The sequence below is a fragment of the Sphaeramia orbicularis genome, chromosome 10 (assembly GCF_902148855.1).
Source record: "Sphaeramia orbicularis chromosome 10, fSphaOr1.1, whole genome shotgun sequence".
NCBI lineage: Eukaryota > Metazoa > Chordata > Actinopteri > Kurtiformes > Apogonidae > Sphaeramia > Sphaeramia orbicularis.
In genome coordinates, this window is record NC_043966.1 from 19,299,937 (window position 1) to 19,314,022 (window position 14,086).

At 36.2% G+C, this 14,086-nt stretch overlaps 1 protein-coding gene across 11 annotated transcripts in view; it reads left to right on the forward strand.

Annotated features, from left to right (window-relative positions):
- atp8a1 (ATPase phospholipid transporting 8A1) overlaps positions 1–9,986 on the forward strand; it is a 119,809-nt gene extending 109,823 nt beyond the window's left edge. For 8 of the 11 annotated variants that reach the window (XM_030146162.1, XM_030146161.1, XM_030146164.1 and 5 more), the window contains 3 exons: positions 124–216; positions 3,617–3,708; positions 7,316–9,986. In XM_030146162.1, the coding sequence (XP_030002022.1) occupies positions 124–216; positions 3,617–3,708; positions 7,316–7,413 (283 nt within the window). In that variant the 3' untranslated portion in view covers positions 7,414–9,986. Of the gene's footprint in view, positions 1–123; positions 217–3,454; positions 3,543–3,616; positions 3,715–5,116; positions 5,527–7,315 lie in introns of those variants that run through there. The other 3 variants (XR_003936510.1, XR_003936512.1, XM_030146165.1) reach the window with 3 other exon arrangements.
- The last annotated feature ends 4,100 nt before the right edge of the window (positions 9,987–14,086 follow it).

The following is a 14,086-nucleotide window of genomic DNA, read 5'->3' on the forward strand; positions in this document are numbered from 1 at the left end:
TTTATTTCCTGTTCTGAGGAGGTTAGATTGAGTAGGGTATGTTATAATGTCAGAGCTGCATGAAGCTGAAGCATATGCTGATGGCTGTCGGTTCCAATGGTTCTGATCTTGTTTAATTTAAAGGGTGAAGAAGGTGTGTTTCAAGACTCTGGTGGATGAGGTGCAGGAGCTGGAAGCTTTATCCAAAGACCCTGGAGCTGTGGTGCACGGGAAAAGGTACTGTTTCACTTTACATGCCCTCGCCCGTCTTTGTTCTGTGATTTCTTATTTATTTTAAGTAGGTTTCAGTGTTAAAAAAAAGGGTACATTTACAAATTTGGGGTTTTTCCCCTTAGAATTGAATATTGTTATCTATATGTCTGTAATTAGAATTGACAGACAGTGACACAGAGGAAGAAAGACGAGGAAAAAACTGACAATGAATTAATAAATGCACACGGGCAGATTTTGGCAACAGTCACATAATCTGTGAGGATTTTCTCAAGACAAGAAAATGCCTGTCATTATCTTTAAGAAGTAAAGCAGCTCGTTGAAGTCCTTATATCAACTCCCCACACTAAAACAGTTTGGTTTACAGTGTTTTCCACTTCATTATAATAAACTGCTTGGCTGATATAAAGGCCAGTGCTATTATAATAAGTAGAATCTTAGGTTTCCCCAGTGGCCACCTTCACACCCAGTAGACAGGTTATTGGACAAGGTTTGTGTCTAAATGTTATTTTCTATGGGATATAAGACTGTAAGTTTACTCTACTGCGGATTTATTTACGCATTGGTTTCAATGTCCTAATGTTGTAAACAGACAAAGCCATTACTGCCGTATGGGATAAATCATCGTATCACCTATCAAACCATTATTCCTCTGGTATGTGAGATAAAAATACTTTCTTCCCCTAAAATCTCTTACAAAACTTGGAGGAAGAATCATGTATAGCCCCAAAAGCCCACAAATGCACATGTTCCCCTGCCAAAAACTATTACTATGTGGAAAGAAGAAATCTTCGAATTGCTGCTAAATTGCTGGAGTTTGACTGTAATGTCAGTAATCATGTCAAAACTAGGTGTCCTTTTTTTTTTCAGAAACAGAATGTCTCATTTCAGAGCAACAGTCCCCCTATATTAAAGCCATATATTATGAAAACGTATTAGTTGAACCCGTCCTGCGGGCTCTCGGGGTCCCTGAGGCCTGCAGCAGGCATTAGCGTGGAGCCGATCAGTGTGAGATCTCCTGCTGGCTGAAAGTTATCCCCCCACCTGGCCACTGTCCCAGACCCAGCAGGCTGCATACAGGCCGGCGGCTGGCACACACATCAAGAAACAAACACACAGGGATACGTCCGCAGATAAATACATGAGTTTATGTACGCGCACAAACACACAAACAAGTCTGAAGAGCATAAATATACATAAGGACTGATGTGAACATGTTGAGAGCTGTATAGGAATCCATCCCTCCAGGATTTTTTAGTTTTTTTTGGTGGGGGGGTGGATTATCACAGCCTAAAATGATTTCATGGGAGCTTTTATAAAAGATTTCTTTAGGGTTTTTTGCAGTGAAGGAAATGAAATCGTGGAAGCAAGTGAAAATTGCAAAAGTAGTTGCAATTTTTTAACATAATTTAATAAAGACGGAAGGCAACATGTTACACACGGAGCACAACTCTTCACTTCTGGTGCATTGTAGGGTCTTTAGTGGTATTTTATGTTGGTGCATATGATACATATCTGCATCCTCACAACCAGAGGAAGGGAGTATGATAACATACATCTACAGCTCAACACATAGGGGTATTTTAGGCATGATTGGTTACTCATGGGATACTGTACTGATTGGTCAAATTTGCAGACAAGTTGGGCAAATTTGCAAGTTTATACAGAATTTATGAAAATCAGTTGAACTTGCATTAATTTTTCTGATCATTACATCCTAGAGGAGCTGATAAAAGCCTTCTGAGCATCATACTTTGTCACTTTACACTCACACTGGGCAAGCAAATGTATTTATATAGCACCATTCATACACAAGGCAATTGAAATTATATTAAAATCATATAGAAGAATAACAATCAACAATCAATAGAGAATAAATCATTAAACAAAAGGAAAGTGCAGAAAAGATAAAGAAGGTAATTAAAATTGGAATAAGCGACAGTTAAAACAAAAGCTTAAAACAGTCTTGATTAAGGCCTGAAGGATACGAGGCAAAGCTGCATCTGGGAATAACATTGTTCAGTAATACAACGTACAAATCACCTTCAAAAGACAAATATTAAAGCATCCATGTTTACATTTACATTGTTTTTCTGATTTAATAGGTACAATATTAAAATCGATTCCTGAACTTACAATGGTGGAAAAAAGTTATTGGACACCTCATGAATTTGTGACATATTACATTAATAATCACTCTCTCCACTATTCTCCAAACTCACATGTTCCCTTCTGCACATGCTCTGTTCCATCAAAACTGGATGTTTCAGCAAGATAACGAAACTATAACTGTCCAGAATTTAATTTTGTTATTTTTTCTTGTTAACAATAAACAACAACAAAAAGATGTTTCCACAAATATTTAGTTTAATTTAGTTTATTAGTTTATAGTATCGTGGACAATCCCAATTAATTAGCTGTATCAATAACAGTAAAAAGGGGCGGCTTTAGCCAACATGGCTAGTATCCTGCTGTAGTCCCCGGCCTGATGACAATAGGCACCCTAAAAAAACAATATATTACAGCACATTGATTAAAAAGAGAGAGTAAGACAGCTAAGAGACAAGATAAATCAATAAAGATTCATGATATTGTAAAGTTTCAAGGGTGTTTGAATATAATGAAAAAGTCTAATGAATTGTTTAAAGTATGCTTTCACATGAAGATCCAACCAATTCAGCCCGACATTAGCTTAAGGGTCAAAACACAGTAATGTCCCATCAGAGAGCGAACTTTAATTGATTGACATCCCAACTTTTATTTCAATATAAAGTAGCTCCTTGTTTTGGATAATCCCTTATGGCCCAACTAAAGCAAAAATGAATTTAAAAGTAAAAATATGGGTCATTTAGTAAAAGTTATCTGTCAAATTGTCTCAAAAATGTCCCGTCAGAGAGATTTCGAATACTGTGTTTTTACCCTTAAATAAAACAATATGAGAAAGAGGAAGTTAAGTTATGCTGACCCCCCCCCCCCAAAAAAAAATGTATTCTCTTGAAGTAAAAAAATCCCTGGAAAACACTTTAAAATTTTTAAATACATGCACAATATCAGCACCAAATCCTTAACTGAATGACAAGATTGACTTCTTTTATCTACATTTTAGTGTTTTATCACATTCACACTCACAAAACACTAAGAAATGGACTGTTTTGTGTGAATAAAATGATTTTCCTTCTTCATGGCATTGCGACGGGCTGTTGCCTCTCACACACATGTTGCTCTTCCCTCTGTGCTCCTGTAGAGTTTAGTCTGTCTTCATGGTGTTTGTAGCAGTAGGTAGAGCAGCTGACAGGTCCATTGACTCTGGAGCTTCTCGGACTCGGCTTGATGTATGGCTCATTAAACCTTCCCGTGGCGCTCAGCATGCAGCTAACACACTGACTGTGTATGTGTGTGTGTGCAGTTTGACGGAGAGGGCTCAGCTCCTGAAGAACGTCTTCAAGAAGAGCACGGTCAGCTTGTACCGCTCTGACTCCATGCAGCAGAACCTGCTCCGTAAGTTACTCAACGTCTTAACCGTCTCTCGCTTTCCTTCACTCTTTTTTTTTCTCTCTCTCTTTTTTCCACACTCTTTTGTAACTTAATAAACGCGCCTCATGGCTCGAGTTAAACATTCCCCCAAAGACAAAAAAACCCTCAAGGTTAGATTTATCTGCTCTGAAATCGTGAGGCTGTTTTGGGAAACGTAGTGAGCGTCATTTTTCCTGCTCTGACACACACTGTATCTTCAGAACCTCCAGAGTAGCTCACATTCGTCTCAGGGAGGCAAAAAACCCTCTGCTCATCCCACCTCTCTTCATAAATACTCTGTTTTTAACCAGATACAGGAAATTCACATGCAACTGTGTCTGTAAACAATCTTACGTTTCCATAGCAACCGGTTATACATCCATCAAACAAACCATCCGCATATGTGGACACGTAGATGAGTTATCGCCTTAACACATTATAGAAATGCAGCATCAAATCTCTTTTTTACTGAAACCTAAACGATTATGGGATCTAACTCTTATAGAATAGAATAGAATAGAATAGAATAGAATAGAATAGAATAGAATAGAATAGAATAGAATGTCTTTGTTGTCATTGTACAGGCACAATGAAATTGAAAGTGCAATCATCACTAAGTGCCATAAAAGTATAAATAATGTATATAAAAGAGTAGAAAAACTGAAAATATAAAAGAAAAACCCTGACTGCATAAATATCGAAAAAAGCAGCATTTTCTGCTCCAAACAGTAAAGATTTTACTGTTGTTGTTTATTTTATTTAGATAATAAAACTTTGAGCAACTGTTTTGTTTATTTATATATATTTTCAGACTTAGAGGAAAATGCTGCTTGTTTTTTTTTTTTTTTTTGTTAAAGATTGTTAAAAAGTTAAGTTAAACATTCACTGTTAGTGTTTAAAGTTTAAAACCAAGATTTTCATTTTAAATATATGTTTTCTTGAGTATCAACAATCAAGATCAGCATTAAAAAAAACTATTCCCATCTTTTTTTTTTCTTAATCACAAGTAAAATATCAAGTCATAAAATCTAAATAATGAGTATCAATAGATAATACATGTTTATACTCTACACTGTGGTCAAATGTTCTTTGTTTAACTCACCATTTTCTACCGTTATTTTACAATATTCTATTTATTGTTGCTTTGTTGTTTTATTTATTTTCCAGTTTTGATCATTTATGTTAAGACAGCTCCAAACCTTTTAACAAACGTAAGAAAATCAACATTCTATTAGTGAATCTTTTCTCAAAACAGGACGAAATCATTATGTAGTTTTCAGTTCTGTCCATCTGCGATCCTCCGCTCTGAGCATGGTTTTGTTTGTTGTCTGTTCTTTTGCTTGGTTCTCATCTTTCCTCTGTCTGATCAGTTTGTTTTTTGTTTGTCTCATAGGTGGGGATGAGATCGTTATTGTGTGATACCTTTTTTTTTCATATTCTTATAATACCCAAACCTCACCCGTTACGTCCCCCCTGTAGCTCCCTGTTTAGACGCCTCTCGTCCTTCCTGTCGTTTTTCTCTTTGGTTGTTGACTTCCTCTCCTTCCCTCGTGTGCCTCGAGTGTCCTGAGTTCAGCTCACTAGAGCGACGTAACGATGAAATGATGAAATGTTGCACTGTTATTCCCCCACAATGCACTCCACTCAGCGGGGTCCTTTGAACTTGCCCGCTGGCCTCCAGGTAGTGATCAAGTCATTTGACACCTGAAGGTGAGTCAGGGGGTCAAAGGTCAGAGTGGACCCTTAATGCAGGGCACAGACCTGTAGGAACCTTTAGGCGATAAATTGTAGACTCCAGAGAAACAACAAGTTTATCACAGCTGTCATTAGTTTTTCTTTTAACTTTTTTACTTATTATTTAAATCAAATGTATATATATATGATTTATTTTACACTTAAGTTTTTTTCATTTATGTTTATTCAGTTGCTTTAGTGTGTTTTGTTATTTTTAAATGCTTGGTTGTACGTTACAGCTCTGTAATAACGGTAATAGTTTGATAATAATGATGGAATTATTACATCCTAATGTAATATAGGTGGGTTTATCTAGGCAATATTAGACTGAAATTTATCCAACAACATGTATCACTTATGCATTAACCCAGTGTTTTTCAACCTTAGGGTCGGCACCCCACATGGGGTTGCCTGAAATTTCTAGTAATTGATAAAAATTAAAATAAAATTACTAATAAAAAATATATGGTGAGTTGAGAGATACAATCCTAATCCATAAAAGACATGACAAACTGTGAAGCTGAAACTGAAGCACTGTGGTTCTGTTTATCTTTCAAATGTTCATTGTGGTCGGTTTCAGATGCTGCAGCTCTTTCATAATTCATACTTTGAGTTCTTGTTTGTTCAGCATTAATTGTCAGCCTTGTAAATCCAAGCTGGACTGACTGTACATATCCTGACCAAGGAAAATAAATTCTCACTTAGTGCAGTAATCTACACCTGGCTTTACTGCCTTCATCCATAATAATATACAATATATAGACTAAACATCATCAACAATTTAACGTTTATTTGCAACATAGTATAGCAAACTGTTACATGATCAAAAACAAATTAATTTTAGCAAAAAACTGTCTTTGAATGTCTGGGGTCGCCAGAAATATGTGATTTTAAACTGGGTTCGCGAGCCAAAAAAGGTTGGGAAGCACTGCATTAACCCTTACCACTCAAAAACGGGCCTCATTAAACATAATGCAGAGATTGTCCTGAACATTTTGATATAAAACACTTAGCATTGTGTTATTTACAAGTACCTGAAAAAGGAGAATTTAATGAAGCATGTAGAAATCAAGAAAATAACTTTGGAGCTCTGAGGGTTAAAATAAAAACAACTCTATTTATTTATTTCTCTACTTAAATTATATCAAATTTCCAGTGATGTCAACATTTGGAGGAATTTGTTTCATTTTAAGATAAAGATAAAGTTTATTTGCCATTTGTACACATAATCATGTACATAGGTATTACAGTGCAGAGGTCTGTCAGAGTACAAGTAAGATTAAAAGATACTATCAAGAATAAAAAAAATATGAGATATAAGCAGTGTAAAAACCAACATACGCAGTATAAAAACAACTATCTAAAAATAAATCCTCTCCACTAATTGCACTTTTGTCACTTTTCACTGGTTGTATCCTCTTTGTAAAATCAACATTGATATTAGACGTTTATATAGAGTCTAATGTTTCTATTAGAATGAAATGCGACAGTATAAATGGAATATATGTCACTAAAGCTCATGTGATTATCTCTAAGCTGTGGTCTATTTTATTGAGTTTCCTCTTAGTGAAATGCTCTGAGTGATTATGTTCCGTTTCTGTGGGTGTGATTAGAGCTTTTATTGTGAAATATATTAACTGAAGTGGTGAATCTTCAGGCAGCGGCCATAGACAATGATTATTATAGTGGTTTATTATGAGTGATAACTATAATCCAGCATCCGTTAGTAAGCACTAGGTATAATAAGTACCTCTTTATTATCAAACTATCATCTCATTATTTTGATGTTGTTACAGAGCTGTAAATTAAAGAAAACTTGTGTGAATCTCAGTCTTAAATGCTTTGCTCCGTTTTGCAGATGGTTACGCCTTCTCTCAAGATGAGAACGGGGTGGTATCTCAGTCTGAAGTCATCAGAGCGTACGACACCACCAAACAGAGGACCAACGACTGGTGAAGTCAGGCCTCCTCGGTCCCAGCCGGCCAATCGAGAGCCGCATCAGCCGTTTCCAATGGTGACATTTGACGCTTAACCCGGGAGAAACCGTGGAGCGAGTCTGTGCCTCGTTCCTGAGGGGAATTAATGGACATGATAAAGAAACAAACAGAGGAGAGTGATACCATGTTTTATCTTAGAAAAGGGGAAGAAAAACAAAACAAAACAAAAAGGAACAAAAACTACTGAAAACATGTTCACTATCAGCTGTAGTTGTGTGTCCGGCAGACATAATGAGCACTGTGCTTTCTTAGCAGTCTGTGGTCTGAAGTTCTTCACTGTTCTCGCTCAGTTTGTCAGTCTCCTTTTCACTGATTTAAGGAATGACCGTTTAAATCTCTGAGCCACTAAGTCTCAAATCATCATAGTAAATTGACATGAGCTCCTCCTAAACACTGATATTATTAAAGATAAAACACTGGATGATGAGTGGAGAAGATCTAAACTTGTGTCAGATTGCCAAAGAGCAGTCGTATATACAATCTTCTAAATACTAGTGAATTCGGATAAAAACCTTAAACCAAATGTGATCACACTCCTCGGTGTATTCCAGCACTAAATGGACCACTTCAGCACAGACATTTGTAAAACTTTTATTTTAATTTGCACTTAAAGAAGCGTCTGTTGTGTAAAGCCTTACATTTACTCATGCCTTCATCCTTATTTCCTTCATGTTTTATTCTTAGTTTCCTTTTTAATATATGTAGATAATGTGCCTGGTTTTATTTTAAGTTTTTTTTTTTTTTTTCGTTTTTAAGCTGTTGCCTCCTGCAACGCAATCCTGTTTCCACTTTTATTACAGCTCTTGACAAATACTTGCATTCCACACATCACTCCTGTCTCAACAATCACAACGGTGCCTACGTAAAAAACTTTTCCCTCGTAGAAGAAAAACATAGCCAAGAATAGTTTAGCCAGCTAGCTTAGGACAGTGCTCCACACACACCTACTGAAGAAATCACCACAGTTTTGCACTTGTACAATGTGAAAACGACAGAGCGCCTCATGGCACATGTAAAGTAAGAAAAAAAAAAAAGAAGAAGAAGCTGAGATTAGTTCCTGCAGAGTTGAACAGGAGGCTCTGTGACGGTGTTGATGAAGCTGACGGTAGTGGCTTCTATTTGATGGTAACGTTTCCCTTAAAATGGAGATTTTATCTTTCTAACATAAGTGCCATTAGCTTAAGGGAGAGAGAAACATTAGCCAGGAAACTCCACGACAGTATCAAAACTACTTTGTCTCTATAGTTATTTTGTGGATTTGTATTTTTATATTGGAGATGTATGAATTTTGCATTGACTGGCTTTGTAATGAACTGTCTGTAACTTTTGTTTTTTTTTCCTCGGATAAACTGGCAGGATAGAGTAGATAGAATGAGGAGCTTTCTTAAATGTCTTGTTATTATTAATATTAATATTGTTACAGCTTGATTTATTTATAATTGACTACTTAATGTCTGTGTGATTGCTTTCTTCTCCCTATGGGAGATCGGATTTCTGACCATGTGTGAGTGTGTGTCGGTTTATCGCCTGCATGTGCATGTGCTGTGTGTATGTGTGTGTGCAGACGTGTGCGTGTGTGTGTGCGTGTCACCTCTACTGTGGATAACTTCTGTGTATGCACTGCATGTCTGTGTCCTCTATGTGAGACCGGGAGCAGCTCTCTCACTGTCTCCTGGTGTGTTTCTTTTATTACATGTGTGTGTTTATGGATGTGTGTATGTGTGTGAGTGTATGTGTGTGTGTGTGTGTGTGTGTGTGTGTGTGTGTGGTGACGCTTGCTGCAGTTGTCCGTCTGCACGACTCCAGATATAGCTATGGTGTACTGCTGTGTGCTGATGCATGGCCCTTATGGGAAAGTGTGAGTGTCAGTGTGTGGTCCGACTGTGTGTGTTTGTTCGGTCACACTCTCGCTGTGGGAGTGTTTTTGGCCTCAGCTCGCTTCGACAGGAGATGTTGCACAATGCACTCGATGTACCTTTCCAGTCGTGGATATCTGGTATTATCTGGTTTATGATTTCTCTGAGTGTACATGTTGGTAACTCTTTTTTCTTCATGCAATGTACCTCTGCTTTACAGGAAAAGCTCTTTTTTGTGTTTCTCAGTTCTGGTGATGGTTTATGACTTTCGTTCCTCTGCTGGTCTTTAGTGTTAACTGATCGGTTGTCATCTTGTCGAGATTTACCAAACCGCTGAATGTGGATGTTGTCGTTGTGGAAAGGCTTGGACTGTTGCTTTTATTTCCAGAAAACATAAAACACGTTGTTGTCTGTGAAAGTCGTGGGCTGCATGAATGGATAACACAAACTGTTCTCTGAAGTGTTAACTGTACTACTTTGATTCTCCCTCGAGTGTTGATCACTTTACAAAAAGAAAAAAATTGCACCTTTAACTTTTTCTTTCCAATTATTTGTTTTCTTTTTCTGTCATTTTGTTCAATGATTGTTCTGCATGTTGGGACTGCAAACTTATAAGTGTCGTCTTTTACTGCCATGAAGGACTACTGAAATAAACTTTACAATCATGGAGGAACAATATGAACATCTTCGCTAATTCTTTTGTGTATTTGCAGATTTCTTGTGACTGTGTGTGGCGACAAACAGCACATACGACGCAAAGAGAAACCTAAACAGGAAGAGGCAGGGAAAAACACAAGACCGCATACAGGACAAACAAATTATACGAATGGAGTTATTTGTTATGATGATGATGTTTGTGTCTGTGATCCCAAACAGACACAAATCTGTTCCTGTTGTAGATGTAGGTTGAGTGGAATTAAAGTAACAAAGGTGATTTAATGACATTACGTTGTCAGGAGGAGAGTTTTGTGTTGGTATAGTATTTCTAATGATGTTCCAAACATAAACCTCTGACATTTTATAGCTGTAATTATGCAAAAGTATCCACTACACTGCAAAAATCAAAATCTTTCCAAGTGTATTTTTCTCATTTCTAGTCAAAATATCTCATCACACTTAAAATAAGACATAATCGCCTAAAGAGTAACTTGTGAGTGAGATATAAGAACAGATTTTTTTGCTTGAATTAAGCAAAAAAAAAAAAAATCTTAAATTAAGCAAAAAAATCTGCCAATGGAACAAGTGAAAATTATCTCGGTAAGATTCCTTGAAATACGATTTTCTAGATCGACTGTCGAAAAATAAGTTCTTATCTCACTGAAAAGTTACTCTTTAGGTGATTATGTCTTATTTTAAGTGTGATGAGATATTTTGACTAGAAATGAGAAAAATACACTTGGCAAGATTTAGATTTTTGCAGTGTAACATCTGCTTTTAACCAAATTATAGTGTGTTACTGATGTTATTAGATGTTTATATAATGTTACGACTGTTCTTAGAGCCAAGAATCTGAATTTTAGTCCTTGCATCATCTTGCCTGTTGCTTAAATTAAGTTCACATTAGGAATTTGGGTATAAAGACATCAGAAATCCCACAGAAAGTCAGAAAAATATAAAACTGTTGGAAAAAAAAACATCACCCAGTATTTCACATCTTTCATTGCATGTGAAGGCCACAGTGTAACGGTCATAAAAAAAAAGGTTTGAACCCTTAAAGACCCAAACATCCACCATCAACCAAGAGCATCTTCTGATCAAAACTGTTTAACACCTGTCGATTCACTAATTCTATCAATACATGGAAATAATCGGTGTAAAATACAGTTTGTCATTTTTTTGTAGTCATCAGGTATGATCCATTTGGACATTCAGAGGCTCCGTAGTTACCGTGGAAACACAGTCATCTTCTACAACATTGATTCGCCAGTAAAACCCATGGAGTTGGATCAGTGACAGTGGATGGAGACACTTGGTTTAAGATAAGTTAATGATTAATTTTGTTGAGAAATGTCACTATTTCTTCAGTTTTCTCTGTTTTGATATAAATTGTGAATGAATTAACTGAGTTTTCATGACCGTTTAAATTGAATATAGGAAATTAGATGTAGGAAAATACATGATTTACAGTGAAAAATGCAAAATATAGAGGGTAATGTTATAATAAATTGTGTTAAATCACTTAAGAAAGGTTAAATAGAGAGAAAAATTCATTTGGAGACTGACACAAAAGTAACACTGGGTCTTTATGGGTTAATATAACCTGTTGAAACTATGTTATTAAATTAGTAGGGTTTACATATTTAATAGTGCCTTTTTATGTTTTTTAGAGAATGACTTTTAATGATTACGAGAGGATGAGTTTCTCAAAGTTACAAAGTCAAAAAGATGCCAAAATTTAATGATGAATTTAATGATGAAAACCCAGAAGACAGATTAGTCTTCTGTTTGGACCAATAATCAGGTTTCTTATCATCACTTGGAACTTGTTTTGACATATGCATGATTGAAGTTATCCAAAAGATTCACAAGAATTTGTTCACAGCTTGTACTTTCTTTTTATCAGAGGTTGTGCAATGTGATGTAGAACTGACAGGTCAAAACATGATAATCGATGATGTTAGCATTTTTTTTTTTTTTTTTTTTTAATATAAGCATTTAGACCAGAAATGATAGGATGTTAAATAGCATCTGTTTTTGTGTCCGGTCAATCGTCAGGTGATAAAATTAAAGAACCAGCTTAAATAAAAGAGCAGAAAGGAGCTTTAAATGATCTGTTGATTCCACATGAGGTGGTACTTAACCTCTCCTTTACACCTGTTTATATACTGCTTATAAAAGTTAATTACATGCACTTACAGTGAACCGTTCCTTGAGTTTTCCAAAGTTCAGAAACTTAAAAAGATGCCAGATTGAATCATGATGAAGCCCTGGAGACAGATTAGTCTTCAGAGTTAAAATAATCACAACTCCTACCATCATGGGAAAAGAAACTGGAAACTTTTCCATGGTTTGACAAAGATACGAGAGTCTATGCATATCCAAAAGATTTGGGAAATGCTGTGAAAACGTGTTCACAGCTTGTCCTTTCTTTTTATAAGCAAACTGTGAAATATGAGTCATATGTTTCAACTGACAGATGTAGAAACGAGACACCTGATAACGATAAAATATGTCTTTAAAAACAGTCGAATCTGACAAACAGTGGTGATGGAGGTCGTATTTGGTGATAAAGATCGAGTAATATCATCACCACAGACTTTAGGGAGCCCTTGAATGTAGCAGCGAACATGACTGGACTGAACAGTTTGGGGGTTTCAGAGGATGCTGATTGCCAAGTCTATTTCACAGTCAGATAAGCGGAGAACAGAACGGCCTTTGTGGAGTCTTTGCCATACCTGTTGGTGCAACCTAAACCTCTATTTCTGGGGCGAGTTGTTTTTAACACTGTGACCATGCCATGCTCATTGAACACTGACAATGACTGATCTCAGCGTTGCATTCCTGCTGTGAAGTCTGGCGCAAGAATGAGCGACAGGTAGTGAGCCGCTGCGCAGACCCGGCCGCTCCGGTTTCCTCTTTGTCTGAGCCGTCATCGAACCTCTTTCACGACACACGCGCATTTCTGTCCAAATGGCACAAAAGTCAACCAGTGGGCTTTGTGGAGCCACTTCACTGTAAGAGCACCTTTATAAAGGATTTAGAAATGGTTTCTAATGGGGTGATGGATCAGATTCTAAACACTTTTAATAAAAAAAAGTCATAAAGAACCTTTCATACATTGAGTCAGGATCACTATTTGGCAAGAAAAAGTTACAGCAGCACTTTTTGTTTATGTGTAAAGTATATATTGCCCTTTTATAAGTCAGCGTGTTTATTTATTCAAAAGTTAACATCAGTTATGACAGGTATAACAGTTTCATTTTCATAATTGTATTGCTTTTTGCACTGTCTTTCTTTATGCCACGGGTGTCAAACATACGGCTTGTGGGCCAAAACCAGCCCAACAAAGGGTCTAATCTGTTCCATTGGATGAATTTGTGAAATCCAAAAATTAAAGGATGTCAAAATGATTTAATTCAGGTTCCACATACAGACCAGTATGATCTTAAGTGGTTTGGACCAGTAAAATACTATCATAATAACCTAATATCAAGCAAATCATAATAACCATAATAACTGCAATCTTTCTCTTTGTTTTAGTGAAAAAAAGTGAAATGACATCAAAATATAATCATAATATACAAGCTATCCTTTCACCAAAAAATGTGAATAACTTGAACAAAGGTAAACAACATGAAATGTCTTAAGGGAAGCAATTCTAACAATATTTTACCTGTTACTAAATGCTTGGTGTATTAGTAGATCCACTGTGATGTATGTTTTTATGCAGAATAATAAGTTGAGACTTAATTTTGTTCAAACTTATTTTTCAAAAGAAATTTCAGGTTATTCATATTTTTTTGTGAAAGGACAATTTGTAAATGCAACATTTTTATGATTTAATTAGACTTTTTTGCACTAAAACAAGGACAAATATTTGGAGTTGTCATTAATTATAGCCTATTTTGTTATTATTTTACTTGTCCGGCCTGTTTTAGATCAGTTTGGACTGAATGTGTTTGACACCCATGAGTTCTTCCTTTAGTTCTTCTAGAGCTTCCTTTAGTCTGTGAATCAGATCATTGAATCTACGTTAAATGCTGATGACCATTTTGTAAATATCAGATAAAGCTGACTGGTCTAAATGCTGCAAATGGATGAGTTTTCAGAGTAAAC